The following is a 27,933-nucleotide window of genomic DNA, read 5'->3' as shown; positions in this document are numbered from 1 at the left end:
GACATCAGTCATACCTTTGGGTTTTTTTTATGATCACTTCTGCTAAACAATTAACAATGAATATTTTGGTTCTGCTACGCAAAGAGCAATCTAAATTTATTCAAATTCCGAATGTTGATTGTGCTGAAATGCAAATAGGCAGTCTCCCCTGTCCTTAGGCAAAAAAAGCTAAAAGTAAGGACCGTATAATTGCTTTTGTAAAAAATTATAAAATCATTTCGATAGTTTGATTCTAGTATTATATGAATCATAAGGTATGCAACTTATTTCGGTAATTATGGCAATTATCAAATACAATCTTGGTACTTATTTTCAGAAGAAAAACATTTACCCAGTTAAAAACCTTCTTTGAGCTGTGTTTGACTTATAATTAAAAATACAGTAGATGATGAGGTTTGTTCACAGGCGGAATAAGTTTCTATCATTGTCATGGTTTAAAGTAATCAAGTAAATTGTGAGATTGAAAAATATTTACAAAAAACGATATTCTATGCGAATGTTTTGAGTTTGCTGGGAATATGCTCTTTTTGACAAAGGGATATCAATCAAAGATCGCCAGTTCAGAGTTAGAAAACTTTTCATATTTATCTTTGTCGATGCCTCATTTTCTCTCTTAAAGTTGATTAAAAATTCATCTTTATAAGGTTTTTTTTAATATAATCTCAGGAAAAGGCTACAAAGAAATATTAGTCCCAGAGAATCAAATTAAGTCCTATAGAAACGAGCTGTTTCTATGCTTTATTGAATGAACTCAGCTTACAACTAGCAATATTCCTGTGATAGTGATCTCGTAGATGACTTCATGTTATCAAACGACACTGCAACCAAACGAATTGTCATTCTCTTAATGCTCCTTTTGTGAAAAGTTACTTTTGTGGCATAAGAACATGAAAAATCCTGATAAGCAAGTCAAAAAAGGATAGTATACTAATAGTAAATCGCTGAAATTTACAATCTTCAATGGTGTTTTATACATAGGCCATGAAAATTTATCTGTAACAGGAGTTTCGAAACAGGAATATTTGCACAGGTCGTGTCAACAGATTTCCATGTTGTTTAATCATAACAGATTTTTTTTCAAAATGATTCTTAAAATGGTTCAAATAACTGATTGCTTCCATTTATACATAATAAAATGTTAATTCAATTCAATTTCTTTTTTAATAAGTTTTTAAAATGACATATTAAAATTCTGATCTCTATGTCGTTTTCTTTCTTGCAGAAAACCACAACCAGCTCACATGAACTTGGTCATCGCTTGAAAAGAATAAGTTTATCAACAGAATATTGATGTAGTCTTTATTAACCACCCACAGTCAATGGATATCCTTTTGAATTACATGAATATGTAAGATTCATTTGGTTGAGCAACTGGTTGATTAATCATAAATTTTGAACGGCTATTGAATTTTATCTAGGCAACAGTAACCATAAAATGTCTGCAATTAATGATGTTTTGTTACTTCTGAAACCTAAAATGCTTCAACTTTTGCAGCAAAATAGAATGATTTGAATAGCAAATAGAATGTTCTATGACTGTAGCATACAGAAGATTCAAACCACTTCTATCAACAGGTGACATTTTCTCATTCAACGAATATTGAAAGAAAATTAAGATGTCGCATTATTCATGTGTCAGAGTGTCAGACGAAAAGCTTTAGTTTACTAAATGTTTGCTTTTTTCAAAGCCATTTTTAAGTTTTGTACCACCAAAAGATTGTTAATTGATTAGCAGAAAGCCATTCTGAGGTGCTCTTAAATTCAGTATTTTCAATAGTTTTTAAGCTATGCCAGTTTTTATGAGAGAACAAATTCTAGTATCATTAGCGAAAAGATGAAACTTCAGAATTTCTGAGGAAGTTGGCATTTCATTTATAAATAATAGAAAAAATAGGGGACCTAAGACGCTTTCTTGCGGAACTACATGGGTTATACGAGGTGACTTAGATAGGACCCAATAAAGGTAGAAGTTTTGTGTTCGATCAAAGAGATTAGACTTAAACCAATCTTTAAGCAGTACCTCTAATTCCATGATGAGAAAGCTTTGATATTAATATTTCATGGTCAACTGTGTCAAACACTTTAGCAAGATCTAAAAACATACAAAAAGAAATTTATTTCTTTTCAATGGCATTAGTTTGATGGTTACATAGGTTAAGTATTGCTTGGGTTGTAGATTTATTTTTTTGGAAGCCAAACTGATGGAAATATAATATTTTATGTTTTTCTAAGAATTGGACAAGTCGGGTATGCATGAAATATTCAAAAATCTTTTTTAAAAATGGTTAACAAGGATATTGAACGATAATTAGAAACGTCTAATTTGGAGTTTGCTTTGTAAATTAGAATAACCTAATATCTTAAAGTAGAGAATGATATTGCCCTTTACTTAAAGACTCGTTTATTAAGTCAGATAGAACACTTGATAAAGAATCACTTATGTATTTCACCATTGTAACTGGAATGTCATATGAAACTTGTGATTTAAACTCTTTGAGTAGCATAATTTAACTTTACCAGGCTAAACAGGTGAAAAGAAATTTCTGAGATTTCATTTTTTAATAAAGCCTTATAGTCAGTCCTAGCTAGCTAGGTTAGGAGCTATACTTTTGTAAAAAAGTTATTAGCTATTTATTTATCGTCTGAAAAAAGCTTACCCTCAAAATCCAGTTTTATCCTTTGATGAGACTTACGATTATTTTTTATTCATAATTTTTTTAATTCCTTTCTAGATTAGCTTTGAGTCATTTTTGAAGCTATTAAAGTATGAAGTGTAATGATTTTGTCTACTTAGTTAAATTACACGATTAAGTGTATTTTTTGTATTTTTCATGACGTAGAAACCAAAACTGGTCTTTTCTTTCGATAAACTTTTTTGGATTGAGGTTTTTGTAGCTATTGGTTTTAGAATGCCATTAGATTTGCGTTGCTGTTTCCTAAAGCGTTTCGATTTTTTTTAATGGAGCATGCTTGTTTAACAGGGTAAGAAAGTTGTTGTGAAATTTTTCGCATTTTGAGTCTAATGTTTCATCAACAGAAAAAGAAATTATCTGTTTGGAATAATTTATGTATGTTTCCTTATTAAAATTGAGTTAATTTCTAAACATCGAGTTTTCTTTAACTTTAGTTCTATTATCAACCTCAAATAAAGTGAAGATTGGAAAAAATGATCAGATAATTTATCTATCGAATCATCACTATCTGTTACTGTGTCTAAAGAGTTTATGAAAGTATTATCAAACAGTCTTTTGGTGGTACGAAACTTGAAAATGGTTTTGAAAAAAGCAAACATTTGAGTAAAATAAAGCTTTTTGTTTGACACTCTTCAAGGTTCAAAACGTTAGAACATCAGAACAAACGTCAGATTTATGTTCTGACGTTTTAAACTCCGAACATTGTCAGACAAAAAGCTTTATTTTACTCAATTGTTTGCTTTTTCAAAGCCATTTTTAAAATATCATCAATTAGGCTAGGAGAAGGATTATCAACAATTCTAGTTGGCTTAAAACTAGAGGTTTAAGAAAGTTTGAGAGCATCAAATTAAGGAAGGAATCAGTATTGACCGAACTGTCAACTTTAAGAAGGTTAATAAAAAAGTCACCTCAAATTTAATATTGCCTTATTTTCTTTACTTATGTTAGATAAAGTAGATTTTAAGTTATCGAAAAATGATGATAGGTTTTCAAGTATCATTGCATTCCACACCTTTAAATATATATGTTTTGCTTGGATTTAGAATCTTTAATCGGATGGGCTTCAAATTCAAAGTCAGAATTTTCATGAGATTTGTTAATATCATCCTTTAAAGAATAGGAAAGATGGTTAGCGATGAAAACATCACACCCACTTTTCATATTTCTACCAGTTTGCCCAGAAATATTATGAAATCCTTCTAGTTTGATTTGATTTATAAGTTTATCAAATATAGAATCAAGATTGTCAAGCAAGATTTCTAAGTTTTCTAGGTTATTAGAGATATATGAAATATAAGTATGAAGGATGCTTAACATCTCATTAGCATTTACAGAGTGAGACTCAATTAGTTTATGAAATTCGTGGTTATCGTATTAATTTAATTTAGAGAATTATGTAAGTTAGAATCTACGTCACTCTTAAATTATGTAAGTATTTTTTGTTTATTTGCAAGTTGCGAGTAAGTTAATTTGCAAGTTTCGAGTTGATTAAGTTGACTTTAGTCTAATTACGAGATAGCTGTTGAGTTTCATTTACAAGTGAAGCTAATATTGTAAGAAAGATTAAGCAGATTATTATAATCAATTGTGAAAAAGGGAATAAGGATAACGTGTTTAAACAGCACAAGGGATACACCAATGTCAACAAATGTTTGTCAAAATCAGTTATATCCCAATTTCGGATTTTCGTGCATCTTGTGTGAACAAGGTGTTGACGTTGATCCCCAGGGATAGAAGACGATGACGTATGAGTTCCGGTAGTGATATTTACGATATGAATGAGCGATTCATCACTTTCGATGTTAAAGGCAATATGTCACGACGTTGATTGATTAAAAGAACAACGGGGTTTTAATTGTTTCCAGTCCCCCTTTAATTTATCGCATTGTAAAAAATATGGCGGAGCGCTGGAATTGTGTTTAGGCTATTGCTCCAGCTTTTGTTCTCGTTAACCAATCCACAACGAGACAGATTGCCTTTAAGCTCTTTCATAATTTTTACATTATTTAAACATTGAAACGGAAAAGCATTATGAAGGCAGGTGGCACAAAAGAATTCTCAATCTTGTTCAGAAAGTTCATGAAATGATTTCTAAATGGATCCAACAATTGCATAGGTCGCAAAAATTGAGTTTTAATAATCATAAACAGTTTTATGCCAAAATGTATTAAAAGAGTTCTTACACACGTTTTTCCAAATCTACCACGTCGTTGATTTTTTTATACTGAGCTAGCTTTGTCTTTTCTTAGGTAAATACTTCCGTTTCGTGTCCAAACAAACTTGTAGTCTAGGTCTCGCTTCTTTGTTTTAGTTAACCTCAACAGATTTTTGTTGTGTTAGGTCAGGCTTTCATTCACGTTTATTTCGTTTCACCAGTAGAATTTTGAAAACCAAGATCAGAAATATTCATCTTCCTAATGTTATTTCGGGCGATTCGGCTCAAAAAAGACGCTCTCGTTTTTCAAGAACGGCATTTTGTTACAATGCCTGCCTGTTTCTTGGGCGAATTTCTGTGGCTTGCTTCGTTGCCATCTTTATCAATAATAACTCTGATTTCTTGGCCAACTTTTACAATAATTTCTTTGCAATTTTCATCAGAAAGGTGAGGAGCCTTCGAAACTTCATCCATCTATCTGCGACCATATCGCCTATATTCTCTGTTTATCTTTCGTTTTTGCTAAGAAAAGCATTGCACGTTTCTAGCTTTTATGATTGAAGTTTTTAATATTCAGCCCTAGCAAAACTACTTTTAGAAATTCACTCAACTTCTATTTAGTGAAGTTGAGCAAAGTTTAGCGAGGGGGACAACACGGGACCATATCTTTTATTGAAATTTATTTAACTGTGAGCTTTTAAGACGACTTGAAAGTGTACTGTAGGGGAACCTGTAAAGGAATTTGCTGATCAAAATAACTGTTGTTTTATGTCTTTCAGTAATTGAGTTAGCCACAAAAAACACCTTTGCCGAAAAACGAGACGTATTGAAGGTTTGAGGTTTTGTTTTGGTAAGGGTAAGGTATAGCGACTCCTGCCGATGCACCAACGGCCAATCGCCGCTTCTTATGACTTGATAGTAAAAGAAAAAATATCGATTTCTTATTCCATGAGAGACCTGGTAATGTCTTTTGACGGACCTATATAATTTATACACAGACATTGTTGATGTTTCCTCATCAACTGTTATTGTAAAGAGACATTTAGGGGATTATCCACTCAGTGGCAGATATTATGTGGGAATGGGGGGCATTTTTTTTAATTTGAGCAGGTGCGACAAATTTGTATTGCGCAGTTCAGAATTTTCACAGATAAAATTTTTGATATTTTCCGTATTTCCCAAGGCCAGGACTGAATTCCGTAAAATAAATGTCTTTCAACAATGTGCCTCGCCTCGTTATGCTTAGAAAGGCCACTTTCTTACTTCCAGTTTTGGTAAAAGTAGTCACACTGAAAAGAGTAACAATATAAAAACCAGATTTTGGATGTGAATGTCTATTGTTGCACAAACAGAACAGAGGTGGATTCAAAGTGAGTTCCTTGGAGCACAGAACTCAGTAAGTTTTCTAACATACCGCTAAAAATAGTGTTGCCTGAAACAAGTAATATTTAAAATAAAAAATAAAAGCTAAAAATTCTAATTGCCAGTTTCTTCTCTGCCGTGATTTGGCATTGATTGGATGTATGCACACCAGAAGTAATGTTGCGAGACTTTGTCACCCGAGGAAGGAGGGAGAAAAAGGACTGATCTGCATTGAAAAATGTACAAAGAAGGAGAGTAAGTCGTTGCGTGGCTATTTGAGAGAGACCGCAGAGTGGATGCTTCAAGCTGCTTTGCAGGAGAAGGTATTAGATGAAAAAGAGAGTATCCAGAACTACCAGAAGAGAATGCGCGAGGAAAAAGTCAAGAACTGGAAGGAGAAAGCCCTGCATGGAGAGTTTGTGCGACAAACATCAGATAAAGCAGGAGAAAATTCTTGGGTATTGGCTTAGGAGTGGTTTTTTGAAAAAGGAGACAGAATGTTGGATCTTAGCTGCCTAAGAACTGGCTTTAAGAACATACTCGACAAGTAAAGCATAGATAAGACTTCAGAGACACCTCTGAGTAGATCGTGTGGACACTCTACTGAAGCTGTAAGGTATATTATCAGTGGATGCACGAAACTTGTCCAGAGAGAGTACAGGAAACGTAATGACAAGGTGGCCCTGCGGGTACACTGGAAGATGTGCAGCAAGTACGACATAGAATGTACCGACAAGTGGTTTGATCATCATCCATTAGCAGTCGCAGAATATAGAGATGCTCGAATTACCTGGGAAACGACTATCTACACAGATAGAAAGCTGCAGCACAATCGACCGGATACACAGGAGTGGACACTAATTGACAAAGCTGTACCAGCGGGTCAGGACATTATCAAAACCGAGGACGGGAAGTTGACCAAATATCAAAATCTAGCAATCGAAATTAAGAGACAACACAGAGCATTGAAAGTGACAGTAATACCAATCGTGATTGGTGCGCTTGGAGCAATCTCAAAGAACGCAAAAGACCTGTCATAGGAAGTTAGACATTCCTGACATCGTTAGAACAGCTCACATATTACGGAAAGTGCTGTGTTTCTCTGCTGCAAGAATTACCCACAAGAGCATCATTGGACTGGAAAGAATCACACAATAATAATAATTAAAATAATAATAATAATGGAAACATTTCATTTCCAATTCAACTTAAACTACAACTACAAATCTCACTATTACAATGTAAATTGCAATGGGCTAGTCTGGTTTTACAAGAAAAAAACTATAACAATCGTAAGGTATAAGGAAAAATTGAGAAAAAAAATAAACAACTAAAGTTAAAAAGGATGTAATTCCAGATTTTTCCATGGCTTTTTTTTGCAACAAGTATGTAGTACGTAGTACGGATGGCAATGTTGGGAAGTTTAGAAATGAGGCACTGTTTTTGTTGCTGATCGATGGAGAGAGAGAGTCACACATTTTGAAGAATGAATTGCAGGAATTGCCAAAGATGTCAAGAGAGCTCATAGAAAGATTAACAAAGGAGACACATTTAAACTGCCCTTGTAAACCAGATAAGAAAGGAGCATACTTGCTGTGTTTTCTTGTACAATAATAATAATAATAATTATAATAATAATAACAATAATAACGATCGATTTATTCACAGCATGGTTTGATATAGATATCTATGTACAAGCTTATTTAGGCCTTCTTTGCAAAATTTAAGAATAAATATTCAATAACTACATGTATATAACAATTAGATAAATAAATTGAAAGAAAAGAACTTGAAGATTAACAGACTTTTTGAAAATTTTACAATGAGTTTATAGTTATGTTTCACTCTTTTCACACCAAGGCGATTATTTTCTTCATTTTCTAGTCACAAAATCCAACATGAGCTACGTAGCATCAGGTTGCAACAACATTCTTCTCCTTTCCATTTTTTTTATCTGAATTAAACTGGGCAATATTTGATGACTCTTGTATTTCTGTGCACAACTTATGCCATAAGATTTTTTTATTATTAGCTAGCTATATTAGGATAAGCAACGAAAGGAGCATCGTGGCAGGGAGCCGGAGGAGGGGGGGGGGGCAGATGTTCCCTAGCTTCGACCATTCCAAAATTGTGGTAATTTCGTATCTTTTCGGCTAAAGAATATTGGGCGTTAATAGAATGCTATGAAAGTTCAAAGATGCCAATCAGCACATGGAGGAGATTATGAAGACAGAGGAAGCCAAGAAACGTTTTCGAATGACAGTCAAACTGATGGTTAAGCTAATAAAAAACTGATGGTCAAGCTTTATTCACAGTCTGCCTAACCAAATCTGTACAATTTCACAGCTTCACGGAGCAATCTACCGGTCGCACGGTGTGACCCCATACAGATATATCAATTGGTGAAGAAGTCATGATATATCTACAGCACATGGATTTGGGTATTCTTCGAGATGTTTGCAGTTCGAATCCATCAATACTTATGCCACGTTGTAGTGTCTAGATTCTGTTTCCAGATAAAAATGGCGTTAGAAACTTTCAAACGCAAATCTAATATTAAAACCAAAACTTTCCATTCAGTAACACTGCTCCATCCATCCATCCATCCATCCATCCATCCATCCATCCATCCATCCATCCATCCACCCATCCATCCATCCATCCATCCGCCCATCCATCCATCCATCCATCCATCCATCCATCCATCCGCCCATCCATCCATCCATCCATCCATCCATCCATCCATCCATCCATCCATCCATCCACCCATCCATCCATCCATCCATCCGCCCATCCATCCATCCATCCATCCATCCATCCATCCATCCATCCATCCATCCATCCATCCATCCATCCATCCATCCATCCATCCATCCATCCATCCATCCATCCATCCATCCATCCATCCATCCATCCATCCATCCATCCATCCATCCATCCATCCATCCATCCATCCATCCATCCATCCATCCATCCATCCATCCATCCATCCATCCATCAATCCATCTATCCATCTATCCATTTTTTACGAATTCTCATATTTTGGTTACCTGCTAGACTTCACAAAGAGCCACGAAAATTTGTCACTATGGAAGTTTCTATGCAAGAGCCTGTTATTAGTTGTCCCAGGTAGGCCCAATTGAAGCCTTGGTTTCTCTCTCCCCTACGTATGTGCCTTTTTCGAATTACCATTAAACCTTAAAATGAACATTTCTTCTAAATCACCAATCCTAGGTAGGACTAGGTTAAGACGGCTTAGCTAGAGTGGAAGCTCTAAAGACGTTTGTTGTAACTGCTTTTCTCAGATTACCAATTACATTACGTTAAACATAGAATTATGTGATACAAAAAGACACGAAGGCTCTCAACGATCACGAATGTATGACCCCCAAACTGTTTATTTTAGAAGCAATTTAATTGGTGTAGCGTAGTTTAGGGCATCTTAGTTCGATGATTATGGGCCCCTGATCAAAACGGTCTTCCAAACTATTTTATATCTTTGTTTTTAAGAAGTTGCGCCAATTCACCTTGTCTTCAAAACGAGGACTTTCTTGCAGTCCGTTCTTCGAGGCTTCGTCTCAGCTTTTTCCTTAGGCAGCCTAGAGGCCCCCGTTATGCCACGTGGCTAGTAGAACTGATGGAGCAACCCTAACAGTTCAGACCTCGCGTTTCTGATTGGCCTGTTTCGATGAACTGATTTTCATGAGTTTCAAAGACAAATTTTAGGAAATTGAAATTGAATTATTACGCTTCCGTGTTAGAAGATAGATAATGTTAAAACGATTAAGAGGTCCGAAAGAATAGCAATGACAGACAGACAGAAAGAAAAGCAAAAATATTCGCTGAATCGACGAAATGCAAAATGCTCTAATTCAAAATCTTAGTGAAAGCAAATATTGGATACTAACAATTCTGGTAAATATAGCTGGCCACAAATATTCGTCACGGTGTCGAGGTTCTCTGCAAGAGCCTGTTATTAGTTGTGCCAGGTAGGCTTGGTTTTGTTTAAGTTCTCCCTTCCCTAAGTATGAGCCTCCATCGATTTAACCCCTAGACCATAGAATGAGCATTTCTACTAAGTCACCAACCTGATATGACAATTTTTTAAAAATGAATAACATATGTCCATTCTGAAAGGGTTTTTAATCGCAAATGGCAAGCTATAATAGAGGAAACATTTCAAAAATGTTATTGTTTGACGTCCAAAATGCTTCGTTTCTCAAAGTGAACATCAAGAACGCAAATTGTGACAAAAGTGAACTAATTGTGTGTTAAAATATAGAATTACTAGACGTGAGGGTTTATAGTATGCAAGAACCTAAGATGATGTAAACATGTGCTAGAACAGATAAACACTGTGCAAGAACAAATAGTACCAACGTAGATATGATTTTTGGTAATGTCAATCTCAAAAGCTCGTTATCTGAATTCATCAAAAGCAACCTTCCGTTTCCATACTCCATCTACTTTTTTAGAGATTCCTCTTTTTGTTGCTGCCCAAATCGCCTGGCCGGAGTCATCTATTATCCAAGAGCTTTCTGGAGACCATGGTAACAAATCAACACTGGCTGCTTTCAGAGCTTTTCTGATTTGCCCTTGATCCTTTACTTGTGTCCATTCGGAATCTTCCATCTGATCAAACACACTGTATGGGTAATAAGAAATAGCATAAGATATTCCAAATCTGCTCAATCCATAGACAGTTTTCTTTTCAACATCAACACCCATCAGTGAGGAAATGTAAGGCAGCTGTCGCCAAAATTCATTCTGCTTCTCTGTGAAAAAGCAAGTGGCAGAGTCTCTTGTCGTGTGTGTTTTATTTTGATAACAGAAAAAGAATTGCTGATTTACTTCGTCATAAATCATGCTGAATGCTAGAGACGGCAACCTCACTGATTTCTCCCTGATATCTCTACTCTGGTTAATTTTGCATTTGAATGGCACATTCCTCTCTAAAGTCGAGTTCACAGTTCCATTGAATTTTGCCAAGTTGTTCTTATACGCAAAATCAATGATGATATCTTCATTGCAGTTTTCTCCTCTTGATAAAGTCTTTGGGTATTTTGCCTGGAGTGTTATCGAGAATTCCTGCCTGTTTAGCAGCCACATTGTATCAGTTTGAATCATAATAAACCCAGGCGTGGTTGTGTTTCTGGACGGGGGTAGACTGAAGCGACTTGTGTTGACGAATGCCAGTGATTTCAACTGAAGAAATTTGGTATTGAAATAAATCATGAGAGTTACACCATAAGCATTTGAGTTGCTTTTTCCAATCAAATGGGAAATTGAGAGGTTTAGGTAAAGATAGCTGTTTTCAACCAAATTATCCAAATTGAACGTTGTTAAATTAAACTGAAGATTGCTGGAATCTGTCTTGGATCTTTTGATTTGATACGTTGTTGAATAAGCCAGGATTCCAGCCTCAGTTTCTGTGGTTATAGTTAGAAAGGTATTGCCCATTGGATGTGCAGCGTCTACCACCTTGAAACCAAAGCATAGAGTTACAATTCATAAAAGAAATTTGTAAGACGGCTCAAGAAGTGATATTTTGTTATCAAATAGAACAAATATCTGATGCTAATTAATGTTTTTTCTGAATCATCTTCAGCCGCTGAGCAAAATTTTGTTGTTGCTATTTATCAATTTTCTTTGATCTTTCTCTTTAAAGGCAAAATCTTCTGTTTGCTTTTATTTCTCTCTTGCTGAGCAAGTTCCCATTTTTCTTCAATACTTTTCTTTATGATCGATTTAATTATCTCGACAGTTCACCGTACTATTTCGAGTAAACGCTCTTTTAATCCCCAATTCGAATAAACTTTCCTTCTTTATCAAAAAGCAGCTATATTGAAAAAGCGAAAAATATATAAGCGATTAATAGTGTAATTGCGAAACGACGCAGAAGGAAATCTTATATGTTTTGAAACCGGGAACTTCATTATTTGCAGAGAGCTCCTTCGATAAGTAATACACCGCTGACGTTTAGAGCAGCCATGACGAAAAAGGGTTGTAGATATAAGAAATATCCGTTTTCTATTAGTCAGGTTTTCATATATCGTAATTCATCGGCGATGATCTATGCAGCTTCCTGATGGTCTATGACAGTCTGCGATGGTTTATGACATATGAAAACCGGGTCATCGGGAACCATCGGCGATCATCCCCAATCATCGCAAAAGTCAAAATAATTTGACTTTCCCGACGCTTCCCGACAAACAATAGTAAAGAGAACAATGGATCAGGAATGTTCTCTAATAAAATGTTCATTTGAACTGAAGGGAGGGTAACTGTTTCGCGGAAAAACTGGAATGTTTTCGATAGTACAGAGAACATCAAAGGGGCTATAATTCCTACTTTGATTCCTAGTCTTAAGCTTGAGTTTCGTCATTTTTTCAAGGTGAATCAGGGTGAATCTTCAAGCTATGTCATGATCATTACATAATACTCTAAACAGGCATTTTCCCAAGAAAATTCATACCCGGATTTGCCACTATTTTTTTAGCTTCATCGTAACAATGGCTTCTTCTAGAGCAATATTTTTCTGACGGGTGCGAGGGGAAAGTTTCTTACTTTGTTGTAATGAATTTTCATTTGCAAGTATATCCCGAAATTATCAATGTGTTTATCATAGATCGATGATAGTATCAAAAGTTGACTATTGGCCTTCATCAGCAGCCATATTCCCAAACTTTCATCAAAATTACAGTTTTGGCGCTTCAATATTGTTTATATCATCGGGGATCGCCCCGACCATCGGGGATGGTCCCCGACCATCAGGAATGCTGTGCATCGGGGGATCATCGCCGACGGGTTACGATATATGAAAAGCAGGCTTAATGGCGCGTGGATTATCGAAATCTAATCTATCCTTTTGCCAATGTTTGAGAGGTACGAACAAGATGGTGTCTTACTTTAACGAGGGGAATCTACAGCTTTCTCAGATTCATTTTTATAAGGTTTTGACCAGCTACAAATTCAGGTCATTGCTGCTGCAGTAACATTTGACTGTCACAAATTGCCTGAAAACAATAAAGTCTTTGAAAGTCACTCTGCTTTCTTTCGCCTACTGGCCACATCGCGAGAGCCACTAGTTGTTAGGTCTTCATATAGATAAAACACAGAATTAAATATTTCAATAGATGTGTGTATTTTTATTTTTTAAATGGTAAGCTTTTTGGCATATAAGATGAGGTCATCTTGAACTCAACATATGATTGCATATCAATTTCATATTCTAGGGGGATTTTTGATAAGACAGAAGCTTTTTGAGCACTAAAAGGAGTTTGAAACGGCACGGTTCGGAGAAAGGATGAAGCAAGAACGCATTTTGGCGGAAATAAAGAGGGTTAAGACAGGCACTCTTCAAAATATAAAAGACAGATAATGGTCGAAAGTAAGCTAAAAATTCTTATCCATTTGTTGATCGGAAGTAATGTGATAGGAAGAAAGACACATTTGATTTGTTGTTTGTTTTTGACCAATCAGCGACCGCTAATCTCTCACCTAGTTGAAGTGTCCAAGAGAGAAAAAAACGCTTTTTGTTTACACAAGTCGAGATCTTTTGTTTGATGTAGACAGATTACAAAACTCCTAACTGAAAAGATGACGTTGCCTGTCAAATGACTTGATATTATCGTCGCTTTACATTTTTCCACACTCTGGCGGGTAGAATGAAATTCCTCAAAATGTACAAATTTTGACTGATATAGCTATATGATCACATGCTCTTTCCCAATCAAACCATTGTAATTTGTTGTTTTTGAATAAAAGATAGGCAATTTGCATTACCATTTACCAATCTAACTACAAGAACTTTGAAAGGTTTATCATACAACTAAGGGCCACTTATAATTTTAACCCTGTGGAGCATGATGGAAGTCACCATTCAGGACGTGTGAAAAATGCACGGTCAGCAAAAAGTTTGATCATCGAAGTTTTCAAATCCGATAATAGCGTCGGAAAGAGCTTGAAAACTGAGTGAACTATTGTAAAATAATACATCAATGCGATTTAACCAATAACCTAAAAGTCATGTCTGTTGAAACTTAAGGTTTGCAAGCAACCAGCCTCTCTCAAATTTGATGACATCTTTTGATATCAGCATGAAGTTTGGTACATATTTCCTAAGACGATGCTTTTGCAACCATCGAGCGGTTGCTTCAGTGACGTTTTGTAAAAAGAAAACATGCTCAGTTCAATCAAGAAACGCTGACGGTATATTAACAAATATTATCAGCTCCGCAACAATTTGATTGAGATGTACGAACATGATAAAAAAGCTGCAAATGGAAGGCCTGAATAAAATATGGAGAGTTATAATGATTTCTTCTATCCTTTTTGAAAGAAAGAGAAAATTGTGAAAAACTAGATGATCTGAAGAAAGAATGTAAAACCACGAGAAGAGTTAACTGGGCGGTTCTATTACCGATATACTGCATAGGTAGCAGCATCTTTTGCTAGAAAATCATTCTTTAAAAAATTTAACAAAGCCTACCTTTCCGACAAAGTCGACTTCAAATGCATAGTAAATATCTCCCTTTAAACCAAACTGAATCAGAGCTTCATTATCAATCTTTCTAGTCCAGTCGGTCAGCAGGTTAATCTCACCATTGTCCATTATGACAGTTCCATTATCAACTGTTGTCGATGCATTTATCCTGCGAAAGTGAAACTGATCATTGCTTGTCGCAAGGCTAGAGAAATCTGGGGCCGTAGAAATATGAACTGACATGTTTTTCGTTATGGTACCGAAGAGAGATATTTTACCTGTGAATATGTCATTCACAAACATGCTAGACGATGGCGAAAGTTCTACACTTACAAAACCCTTTGATATGGAACATCCAAATAACTCCATTCTCAAACAGGTCGAGTAATCAGAAGCTTTTGCTGTTGGAACAACTCTAATGAACCTCATTTGTATGTTTTGAATCCAGTTAACCTTTGTTTCAAATTGGTCAGTATGTTCCCCTTGTAGACCGTCCAATTCCACAGCGGAGCTTAAACCTCTATTGTAAAACTCCCAATTTATTCCGTCATTACTGTACTCTATTTTAAATTTAGAAATTCCATTTCTGCCGTTTAAACCACTACCTTGAATAGCAACAGCACTTAATATTTTTCTGGTTCCGAAATCCACCTGTAAGTATTCCGACACCGGTACATAAGTACCTGAACACCATCCCGGTTTAGAAGAATGCAATCTAGCAATATGAGGCATGTGGTCGATGTCATTACTCCAACTTGTCCTTGCATAAAACCTAGAATCCGGTATTTTTCTGGTTCGCACTCCAAGTTCATTTGAACAATCATCAATTCCATCCCGTTCATGAAAAGTCTTGATGCTGACTTCAATAATTGAAGCTCCTGACCCCCCAATCTTGTTAACAGATTTCTCCCAATCTTTTCTCACCTGTCCTGTATAGCCAACATATGCCAGAGACATATTGACATTTGGAACAGGGGCAGTTGCAAATGTTGCAGAAAGACCAATCTTTTGTAGCGCAAGAGCTAGACCACTATTCATGTTAACTGCATCCTTTGCTGACATGAACAGGATCTTCCCTGGGGGAAGGTTATTTAGAAACGTTGCTAAATGGTCTTGATGTACTGTGCTGCCGACGACATCGTAATTCATCCTATGCTCAAATAGGCCACTTCTGAAATCAAAGAGAACGATATCTATCCCACGCATGTTTAGACTGTGTTGACGGCCATTGACTAGCACGTGACTTTTGCAATGAGCACAATCAGTATCTGGCGGGATGTCCTTACAGGATTCGGATATGATCTTGACTTTAAGTAAATCTGAAATATAGTTAAATTATGTTTAGTATATATGAAATTAGATAAAATATTTCAAACTGGCTCTTCTATTTGCAATTAATTTCTTACTCGGAGAAAAACATCAACATTAATTAAGATAAAATGATCCCTCATCAGAAGACGTTGCCACATCCCTCATCAAATCAGTATTTGAGGCTACACACCATCATCACAGAAAGCAGCGTCGGGCCGTTCTCAAAACTTTATCGAAGAACTGGAGAAGAAGTTCGAGGGGAAAATCCGTCTTCAAAACTTTATCGGCAAAGAAACAGACGAAATACTGCAACAATTAGGGTCAGTCGACAACTCGAGATCTACAACAAACGGATAAACGAATTTCAGGATTTAAAAATAAGCGTGCAAGAGTTGAAATTGGAGAAAGGGGATGGCCCCGTTCACGTTGGTATGTGGAGCATCAAAAATACGGAAGAAATTTTGAGCCTATTTTCGCACAACTAAAAGGAAAATTAGACTTTGCTTCAACTGTATGTGATCCAGTCACAAAATCATAGAACGTAGGATGAAAAGTGGATGCCAAATCTGTGATGGCAAACACCATAAATCAATATGTGACAGGAAGGCTGAACAATCTCTTTTAGCCACAGGGGGAAAAGGAGTTAAATCCAATTATTGTCGACAACGTAAACGGAGTAAAATGCAGAGCCTTGTTAGATACAGGTGTCGAAAGTTCGTATATCTCAGCCACATTGGTGAACCTGTTGGGTATAAAGCCAGTGTTGAAACAAACTAGGCAAATAGATAGGATGCTGAGTACAGCACACAAGCGCATAGAGATCTACAATGTGGAAGTTAACAGCATTAAGGATGATTTCAAATTGGAGATTGACGTAAGTAAGTAGGTCGAGAGGTGCTTTAAGCTATAAAGAATCCAAGATACGAAGATGTTCTTAGAAGGTATCAACACTTGCAAGGAGTGAGAATGGATGATATAGATCTAAAGCCAGAGCTTCCAGTTCACCTAAACGTGGGAGCCTCAGAGTTTGCAAAGATCAAAACAAATGCCAAGGTAAAAATTGGTAAACCAGGAGATCTTGTAGGAGAGCAAACCAGATTAGGATAGACACTGATGTCTCCAGGAGTCGATACAGGGTAAAGTCAGATTTTTTTCTCTAGAGGCACTCTTGGAGACTATGAGCATCTTTGTAGTCTGGATTTGTTAGTCCTTGAGGATCGTAACAAACAAGAGGAGGATCTTTCAGTTTACGGTGCGTTCAAGTGCGTTCTAAGAACAGTTAAGACAAGATCTACAAGGGTGCTATGAGCCTGCGCTCTCAAGGAAAGCAAAATGCCGAGAACTGCAAAATAACAAGACAGGAAATATCGCAAGAATGAATTAGGTCATAAATTAGAAAGGGAACCAGAGCTGTTTATAAAGTACAATCAGGTAATCAGAGACCAGGAGGCACATGGGATCATTGAAAAAGGAGAGAACGAACCAAGTGGAAAGTTCTTTTTATTTGCCTTACAAACCTGTAGTGAAGGAAGCTGCAGAAAGTATTAAAGCAAGGGTGGTGTATGATGCCTCTGCAAAAGCCAACAATTATGCAGCTTCATCAAACGAATGTTTAGAAACTGGACCGCTGCTGCAGAATCTTATATGGAACAGAGTGAAACCAGTCTCATTAGCAGGAGACATGAAAAACAGGCGTTTCTACCGATTAGAATAAAGGAGGAAGACCGAGATCTTTTGCGGTTTGACAAAGAAGAGAGGAAAGAGGGACATGCCGGTTTGCGCGCATACTTTTCGGTCTAAACCATTCTCCATTCCTGTTTGGGGCTACAATTAAGGGACATCTGAAAAATAAAAAATAAGAGTTTCCTTATGGAGTGAACGAAGGAAGACACAGCATCTATGTTAAAGGGCCTCTCCAGCCAAAAAAAAATTTTTATTGACTAAAAAGTTAGCAATTGGTGCGTGTATTATGGCAAAGTCGTTGTTATTGCAAAATTCCAATTAGTTTAGAAGTTATAAGGCTTTAAAGTTGCACCTTTCCGAGAAAAAAAACGACGAATCAGTTTTGTGACATTCTGACGTCACAATGTGCGGCTCTCGTTCGCCGTGAATTTCGTATATCTTCCACCGAATCGTGAAGGAGTCATGGTCACGCGTTGATAACGGCATCTAAATCTAGAGCACGAGCTGTTTAGGATCGAAAAATATTAAATGTTTACAATCATTCTAAGTTTGCGGGTTGGAATGTGTCCATGCTGTGTCACGACTTTGTTTTGATCACATGTGTAGGCCCACAAAGCTACGGCTTCCTGTTCCAGCTCTTCCCTCGCGTATAATTAATCAAAATTGACACTTCAGTTGTTCTCCAGAAACGATGAACAACTAAAGGCTTCAGAATTGATATCTGAAATGCTCAAACTAAAAGCCGGTGGAACAGAACTGAGAGTACCATCACTTGCAGTGTTCAATTTGCGAATCGCTGTCGTTCGATTCGGTTTGAGGCGAGACTAACGAAATACACTGTGACGTCAAAATTGCGTCACAGTGTCACCAAACCGAAAACTTTTTGTCGGTTAATTCAATTCAATTATCGAAATGCAAGAGCTTATATCTCACAAACTGTAAAAAATATCGAAAAACAAATGACGAATTCGTGATCAGCAGGCTCAACTCCTTTAGATTGGCCAATAAAATGCTAGTGCAAAATTTGGCTGGAGAGGCCCTTTAATGACATAATTTTATCTGCAGAAACTGGAAACGACAGTAATCAAGATTTTCGATGTAGCCGGCTTTAAATTACACAAATGACATTCGAATATACCAGAATTGGAAAGTAATAATACAGAGAATTCAAAGCAGAGTTTTGCAAAACAATAGTTACGGTTGAAGACAGACGAAAACAAAGCTTCTAGGTCTATCTTGGAACAAGGTAGATGATACAATTGGATTGACCTTTCCGGAAGAACAGATCACAGTTATATCTAAGAAGAGACTGCTAAAAAGTCTTGCCTCAATATACGATCCTCTGGGAATAATCTCGCAAGTAATTCTAGGGGGTAAGATCATATAACGAGATGTTTGTGAAGCAAAGCTGGGGGGGTTCACCACTTCCTTTTGACGATGTTCATTTTCTGGAGCACAGAGTGAATAGATTATTCCTCCACATGGCAAAAGATGTCACGGCAAGTAACTAGAAAATAATTTTCTCAACTTTGAGAGAAGAAATGGGTAGAAAAAAGAATAAGAGACTATTCGAACAAAATAGAAACTCATGGCGGTGACTGTGTTGGAATCGAAAAGGGTCAAGCCATGGCATCTTTGCTTTGGCGAGTTTCAGAACTCCACAAAACTCGACACAACCAGTAGCCATGTTGCCAGGTAGGCCTCAAGATAAATCATGTTGAAACCATTTTTTCAGTAATGATAGCCACAATACCATTCAGCCTAGTGGTGTAGTGCTACCAAAATAACAAGAGGGGCTCCTGTACAAAATTTTGCAAAAAGAATAGCAAAAGTAGAAATTCGCCAATTTTCTCATTAACAAGGTGGTTTAACCCCCCTAAGCTCCCTAGCATAACACCCCTGAGTCAGGCCCAAAGCATGTCCTTCCACATAAAATGGTTCTGTTCACATTCGAATGGGTTTGGTAATTTCTAGCCTAAAACTGAGGTTTATTTATAAAGAAGGTCTTTGCGAATCAGCGATCTTAAATTTATAATCGGCAAATAATAGACAACCTTTAATCAAGATAAAACGAAAGAACTATAATAGTATTTATCTTGGTTTACTTAATTGGAGTAATACCAAATTTGCTGGAAGTTCAGAGCTCCCAGTAAAGCATAGTAAAAGTAGTGGCGTATAATGCTGAAAACTAATTAGGCTTAATCACAAACAAAAAGAATTCAACATGGCTACATTATAAGGTTGTATTGTGCATCATTCACATGATATCAACAGATCAAAGAAGCCCATTGTATTGTGCACAAGACAATGCACGAGTGTTAACAGATTATGATAGAGCACATATAGCCAAGATAATGGTAGAGCACCAGAGAGCTATGTAGCCAGAGAGCTATGATGAATTTACATCTATCTATTTTGATATATAACAAATGGTTTACCTTTATCGTCAAAGAAGGAGAATCTCGCGCGGTCTTCATCAGTACATCCATTGCTATGTAGGATAAGCAAATTTCCATTGGCAGGATATAAAGCTCCATTCAAAGGATGTATACAATTAGTTGGTCCATGCTCAAGTAGAGAGAACTGGTTGAGTTTGTAAATTGTTTCTGGAGATTGACAGTCGTCAGTCAGTCGTATATATGAACTTGAGAAAATAACACATTTGCCGGTTTCAACGTGCCTCAAATGGTAATTATTCATATACTCAAAGCGATCGCATGCAAATGGATTCATCAGTTTGATCAAGTTCTCTGCAGAGTTATAAACCCAACATAGTCCACCAAAGTGCCGGATGATATAGTAGGCTTTCTTTCTGAAGTAGAATTTGTTGGTGTTTCCATCGCAGCCTGACTTCAGGACAATTGCAGTATTATTTGCAGGATCAGCATCTCTATTTTCTGGATGCAAACATTTGTTAGAGAGAAGATGTCGAATCACTCGATTGCTTTCATCGTATTGAAACAAACTGTTTGTACCACTGCATTGGCTTGACAAGGACAAGAAGCTTCCATCGCTTGTGGCATTGATATTGATGCATTTCTTTGTTGGTATATGGATGAGTCTTGCTCCTCCCTGCCATTGGAACTTTTCTCGGCAAAGTCGACCGTAAACCAGGACCTGACGGACCTCATCGTACTCTAAGCACTTTCCATCACAATGGCGAATGTAATAGGTCTTTGACACTCCAAAGTTTGTGCCTACAACAAGCTTTTTTTGTGCGAAAATAAAGAACACAAGGAATAAGAAAAAACGTTCCATATCCACGGTCACTCTTTGATTAAGATACGAGCAATGTGCATTGCAGCTTTATAGTTGTGTCATGACATATTGAAGCACCCCTTTTAAATGTTTCTATTCGCTTGTAAAGCAAATAAAAGACAGGTGGTTTATTTAGCCCATACTGTATTACATAGACCTTAATCGATACATTAAAACCAATACAATGTTGATACCCTAGCAACGTCAACTGTTCCTGTTCTGTATGTTTATGAAAAACTCATAAGGTGTCATTGTATTTAAGCCTTTTTTTTAAACGAAGACACTCTTTCATTTGATGCTAGGACGTATTAACCTTAGGTTTCATAATGTTAACAACAAGGTTTTGTAGCCATAAAAAAGTCACATCATTGCAAGATGTAGTAGATTTTGTTGTGATTTTAAGTTTGATAATTTATAGTTGCTCAACCAGTTCTCAACAGAAAAACATGTGGCTTGAAATTAGGAAAGCAAATCTAAGACAATCATATCCGCTTTTAAAGAATAATGTTTTCGCAGGTCCATGCTTTGTCAAAAAAACTTTATAAATTTGATCGATTTCTCATTTCTTACAAACTTTGGACGTATTCTAGATAGCAAACATGACCTGTGCAAAGTTTATTGGCTTCTGCAGCAAATGGCAATTTCATATTGTATATCAGTCAATTGCTGTCGACATCAGTCATACCTTTGGGTTTTAATTATGATCACTTCTGCTGAACAATTAACAATGAATATTTTGAATCTGCTACGCAAAGAGCAATCTAAATTTATTCAAATTCCGAATGTTGATTGTGCTGAAATGCAAATAGGCAGTCTCCCCTGTCCTTAGGCAAAAAAAGGTAAAAGTAAGGACCGTATAATTGCTTTTGTAAAAAATCATAAAATCATTTTGATAGTTTGATTCTAGTATTATATGAATCATAAGGTATGCAACTTATTTCGGTAATTATGGCAATTATCAAATACAACCTTGGTAGTTATTTTCAGACGAAAAACATTTACCTAGTTAAAAACCTTCTTTGAGCTGTGTTTGGCTTATAATTAAAAATACAGTAGATGATGAGGTTTGTTCACAGGCGGAATAAGTTTCTATCATTGTCATGGTTTAAAGTAATCAAGTAAATTGTGAGATTGAAAAATATTTATAAAAAACGATATTCTATGCGAATGTTTTGAGTTTGCTGGGAATATGCTCTTTTTGACAAAGGGATATCAATTAAAGATCGCCAGTTCAGAGTAAGTATATTTTCATATTTATCTTTGTCGATGCCTCATTTTCTCTCTTAAAGTTGATTAAAAATTCATCTTTATAAGGTTTTTTTTAATATAATCTCAGGAAAAGGCTACAAAGAAATATTAGTCCCAGAGAATCAAATTATGTCCTATAGAAACGAGCTGTTTCTATGCTTTATTGAATGAACTCAGCTTACACCTAGCAATATTCCTGTGATAGTAATCTCGTAGATGACTTCATGTTATCAAACGACACTGCAACCAAACGAATTGTCATTCTCTTAATGCTCCTTTTGTGAAAAGTTACTTTTGTGGCATAAGAACATGAAAAATCCTGATAAGCAAGTCAAAAAAGGATAGTATACTAATAGTAAATCGCTGAAATTTACAATCTTCAATGGTGTTTTATACATAGGCCATGAAAATTTATCTGCAACAGGAGTTTCGAAACAGGAATATTTGCACAGGTCGTGTCAACAGATTTCCATGTTGTTGAATCATAACAGATTTTTTTTCAAAATGATTCTTAAAATGGTTCAAATAACTGATTGCTTCCATTTATACATAATAAAATGTTAATTCAATTCAATTTCTTTTTTAATAAGTTTTTAAAATGACATATTAAAATTCTGATCTCTATGTCGTTTTCTTTCTTGCAGAAAACCACAACCAGCTCACATGAACTTAGTTTTCGCTTGAAAAGAATATGTATCAACAGAATATTGATGTAGTCTTTATTAACCACCCACAGTCAATGGATATCCTTTTGAATTACATGAATATGTAAGATTCATTTGGTTTAGCAACTGGTTGATTAATCATAAATTCTGAACGGCTATTGAATTTTATCTAGGCAACAGTAACCATAAAATGTCTACATGTTTTTGTTAATCATTAATGATGTTTTCTTACTTCTGAAGTCTAAAATGCTTCAACTTTTGCAGCAAAATAGATTGATTTGAATAGCAAATGGAATGTTCTATGACTGTAGCATACAGATGATTCAAACCACTTCTATCAACAGGTGACTTTTTCTCATTCAACGAAGATTGAAAGAAAATTAAGATGTCGCATTATTCATGTGTCAGAGTGTCAGACGAAAAGCTTTAGTTTACTAAATATTTGCTTTTTTTCAAAGCCATTTTTAAGTTTTGCACCACCAAAAGATTGTTTATTGATTAGTAGAAAGCCATTCTGAGGTGCTCTTAAATTCAGTATTTTCAATAGTTTTTAAGCTATGCCAGTTTTTATGAGAGAACAAATTCTAGTATCATTAGCGAAAAGATGAAACTTCAGAATTTCTGAGGAAGTTGGCATTTCATTTATAAATAATAGAAAAAATAGAGGACCTAAGACGCTTTATTGCGGAACTACATGGGTTGTACAAGGTGACTTAGATAGGACCCAATAAAGATAGAAGTTTTGTGTTCGATCAAAGAGATTAGACTTAAACCAATCTTTAAACAGTACCTCTAATTCCATGATGAGAAAGCTTTGATATTAATATTTCATGGTCAACTGTGTCAAACACTTTAGCAAGATCTAAAAACATACAAAAAGAAATTTATTTCTTTTCAATGGCATTAGATAGATGGTTACATAGGTTAAGTATTGCTTGAGTTGTAGATTTATTTTTTTTGGAAGCCAAACTGATGGAAATATAATATTTTTTGTTTTTCTAAGAATTTAATAAGTCGAGTATGCATGAAATATTCAAAACTTTTTTTTAAAAATGGTTAACAGGGATATTGAACGATAATTAGAAACGTCTAATTTGGAGTTTGCTTTGTAAATTAGAATAACCTAATATCTTAAAGTAGAGAATGATATTGCCCTTTACTTAAAGACTCGTTTATTAAGTCAGATAGAACACTTGATAAAGAATCACTTATGTATTTCACCATTGTAACTGGAATGTCATATGAAACTTGTGATTTAAACTCTTTGAGTAGCATAATTTAACTTTACCAGGCTAAACAGGTGAAAAGAAATTTCTGAGATTTCATTTTTTAATAAAGCCTTATAGTCAGTCCTAGCTAGCTAGGTTAGGAGCTATACTTTTGTAAAAAAGTTATTAGCAATTTATTTATCGTCTGAAAAAAGCCTACCCTTAAAATCCAGTTTTATCCTTTGATGAGACTTACGATTATTTTTTATTCATAATTTTTTTAATTCCTTTCCAGATTAGCTTTGAGTCATTTTTGAAGCTATTAAAGTATGAAGTGTAATGATTTTGTCTACTTAGTTAAATTACACGATTAAGTGTATTTTTTGTATTTTTCATGACGTAGAAACCAAAACTGGTCTTTTCTTTCGATAAACTTTTTTTGGAGTGAGGTTTTTGTAGCTATTGATTTTAGAATGCCATTAGATTTGCGTTGCTTTTTCCTAAAGCGTTTCGATTTTTTTAATGGAGCATGCTTGTTTAACAGGGTAAGAAAGTTGTTGTGAAACTTTTCGCATTTTGAGTCTAATGTTTCATCAACAGAAAAAGAAATTATCTGTTCGGAATTATTTATGTATGTTTCTTTATTAAAATTGAGTTAATCTTTAAACATCGAGTTTTCTTTAACTTTAGTTCTATTCTCAACCTCAAATAGGGTGAAGATTGGAAAAAATGATCAGATAATTTATCTATCGAATCATCACCACCTGTTACTGTGTCTAAAGAGTTTATGAAAGTATTATCAAACAGTGTTTTGGTGGTACGAAACTTGAAAATGGCTTTGGAAAAAGCAAACATTCGAGTGAAATAAAGCTTTTTGTCTGACACTCTTCAAGGTTTAAAACGTTAGAACATCAGAACAAACGTCAGATTTATGTTCTGACGTTTCAAACTACGAAGATTGTCAGACAAAAAGCTTTATTTTACTTAAATGTTTGCTTTTTCAAAGCCATTTTTAAAATATCATCAATTAGGCTAGGAGAAGAATTTTCAACAATTCTAGTTGGCTTTAAATCTAAAGGTTTAAGAAAGTTTGAGAGCATCAAATTAAGGAAGGAATCAGCATTAGCCGAACTGTCAACTTTAAAAAGGTTAATTGTAAAGTCACCTCAAATTTAATATTGGCTTATATTCCTTACTTAATTTGAATAAAGTAGATTGTAAGTAATCGAAAAATGATGATAGGTTTTTCAAGAATCATTGTATACCACAACTATAAATAAATATATATACTGTTAAAACAAGTGATTCTGCCATTGGTCAACATCTTTTAGACAACCCAGATTGTTCAAAACTCTATAATGACGACATGTTTCGGATAATTGGCAGAGCCCGGTCGTCCTTCCATCTAGCAGTTTTGGAGTCAATCTACATAAAAACGAAAAAGCCGCCATTGTGTAGACAAAAGGAGTTCGTTTTCTCTCTTGGACTCCATTGGTAATTTTTCTTTAGGCTCGCGGCACTGATTGGTCAACTATACCGGTCTTGTGCTTGCGTTTTTCTGATTGGCCTATTTCGATCCACAACTGGGTATATATTTTTCCATCGTGTTTTTTCGGAACCTATTCTGACGTTTTATGCTCTGAGGAGTGTCAGACGAAAAAGCTTTTAGTATGTCGTAAAATGTTTGCTTTTTTTCAAAGCCATTTTCAAATTCTGTACCGCAAAAAAATTGTTCATAATTTAATTTAGAGAAATTATGTAAGTTAGAATCTACGTCACTCTTAAAAAGTATTTCTTGTTTATTTCCAAGTTTCGAGTAAGTTACTTTGCAAGTTTCGAGTTGATTAAGTTGACTTTAGTCAAATTACGAGATAGCTGTTGAGTTTCATTTACAAGTGAAGCTAATATTGTAAGAAAGATTAAGCAGATTATTATAATCAATTGTGAAAAAGAGAATAAGGATAACGTGTTTAAACAGCACAAGGGATGCACCAATGTCAACAAATGTTTGTCAAAATCAGTTATATTCCAATTTCGGATTTTCGTGCATCTTGTGTGAACAAGGTGTTGACGTTGATCCCCAGGGATAGAAGACGATGACGTATGAGTTCCGGTAGTGATATTTACGATATGAATGAGGGATTCATCACTTTCGATGTTAAGCTCTTTCACAAATTTTACATTATTCAAACATTGAACCGGAAAAGCATTATGAAGGCAGGTGCCACAAAAGAATTCTCCATCTTGTTCAGAAAGTTCATGAAATGAATGTACTGTAGGGGAATCTGTTAAGGAATTTGCTTCTGCTCAAAATAGCTGTTGTTTTAAGTCTTTCAGTAATTGAGTTAGCCACAAAAAAACACCTTTGCTGAAAAACGAGACAAAGAAAGAGAATGGTTAAAACCAGGGGAAAGTTGTATTGAAGGTTTGAGGTTTTGTTTTGGTAAGGGTAAGGTATAGCGACTCCTGCCGATGCACCAACGGCCAATCGTCGCTTCTTATGACTTGATAGTAAAAATAAATCTTAATTTTTTATTCCGTGAGAGACCTGGTAATGTCTTTTGACGGACCTATATAATTTATACACAGACATTGTTGATGTTTCCTCATCAACTGTTATTGTAAAGAGACATTTAGGGGATTATCCACTCAGTGGCAGATATTATGTGGGAATGGGGGGCATTTTTTTTAATTTGAGCAGGTGCGACAAATTTGTATTGCGCAGTGCAGAATTTTCACAGATAAAATTTTTGATATTTTCCGTATTTCCCAAGGCCAGGACTGAATTCCGTAAAATAAATGTCTTTCAACAATGTGCCTCGCCTCGTCATGCTTAGAAAGGCCACTTTCTTACTTCCAGTTTTGGTAAAAGTAGTCACACTGAAAAGAGTAACAATATAAAAACCAGATTTTGGATGTGAATGTCTATTGTTGCACAAACAGAACAGAGGTGGATTCAAAGTGAGTTCCTAGGTGCACAGAACTCAGTAAGTTTTCTAACATACCGCTAAAAATAGTGTTGCCTGAAACAAGTAATATTTAAAATAAAAAATAAAAGCTAAAAATTCTAAGTTTTATCACAGTCTCTTCACAATCTTAAAATTGCCAGTTTCTTCTCTGTCGTGATTTGGCATTGATTGGATGTATGCACACCAGAAGTAATGTTGCGAGACTTTATCATCCGAGGAAGGAAGGAGGAAAAGGACTGATCTGCATTGAAAAATGTACAAAGAAGGAGAGTAAGTCCTTGCATGGCTATTTGAGAGAGACCGCAGAGTGGATGCTTCAAGCTGCTTTGCAGGAGAAGGTCTTAGATGAAAAAGAGAGTATCCAGAACTACCAGAAGAGAATGCGCGAGGAAAAAGTCAAGTACTGGAAGGAGAAAGCCCTGCATGGAGAGTTTGTGCGACAAACATCAGATATAGCCGGAGAAAATTCTTGGGTATTGGCTTAGGAGTGGTTTTTTGAAAAAGGAGACAGAATGTTGGATCTTAGCTGCCTAAGAACTAGCTTTAAGAACAAACTCGACAAGTAAAGCATAGATAAGACTTCAGAGACACCTCTGAGTAGATCGTGTGGACACTCTACTGAAACTGTAAGGCATATTATCAGTGGATGCACGAAGCTTGCCCAGAGAGAGTACAGGAAACGTAATGACAAGGTGGCCCTGCAGGTACACTGGAAGATGTGCAGCAATTACGACATAGAATGTACCGACAAGTGGTTTGATCATCATCCATTAGCAGTCGCAGAATATAGAGATGCTCCAATTACCTGGGACACGACTGTCTACACAGATAGAAAGCTGCAGCACATTCGACCGGATACACAGGAGAGGACACTAATTGACAAAGCTGTACCAGCG

The 27,933-nt window shown here is 35.7% G+C and overlaps 1 protein-coding gene across 1 annotated transcript; it reads right to left on the bottom strand.

Annotated features, from left to right (window-relative positions):
* Positions 1–9,350: 9,350 nt before the first annotated feature.
* LOC148959046 (uncharacterized) lies at positions 9,351–21,037 on the bottom strand. Its single transcript, XM_089111400.1, has 3 exons — positions 20,128–21,037; positions 14,702–16,014; positions 9,351–11,691 (listed from the first exon to the last, which is right to left on the bottom strand). The coding sequence occupies exons 1-3, from the start codon at positions 20,945–20,947 to the stop codon at positions 10,630–10,632; spliced, it is 3,195 nt and encodes a 1,064-aa protein (XP_088967526.1). The 5' UTR covers positions 20,948–21,037; the 3' UTR covers positions 9,351–10,629.
* Positions 21,038–27,933: the final 6,896 nt, after the last annotated feature.

The sequence above is a fragment of the Rhopilema esculentum genome, chromosome 11 (genome assembly GCF_057945365.1).
Source record: "Rhopilema esculentum isolate cy_ngs chromosome 11, ASM5794536v1, whole genome shotgun sequence".
Classification (NCBI taxonomy): domain Eukaryota; kingdom Metazoa; phylum Cnidaria; class Scyphozoa; order Rhizostomeae; family Rhizostomatidae; genus Rhopilema; species Rhopilema esculentum.
This window is presented reverse-complemented; position numbering and strand designations above follow the sequence as displayed.

What these genes read in the sequence shown, in the direction of transcription:
- LOC148959046 (XM_089111400.1), bottom strand. Translation starts at nt 20,947, where the DNA reads ATGGAACGTTTTTTCTTATTCCTTGTGTTCTTTATTTTCGCACAAAAA. An exon ending in CTCCTTCTTTGACGATAAAG is followed by an intron (nt 16,015 to 20,127) that starts GTAAACCATTTG and finishes ACTATATTTCAG; the next exon opens with ATTTACTTAAAGTCAAGATC. An exon ending in AAGTCGACTTTGTCGGAAAG is followed by an intron (nt 11,692 to 14,701) that starts GTAGGCTTTGTT and finishes TTTGGTTTCAAG; the next exon opens with GTGGTAGACGCTGCACATCC.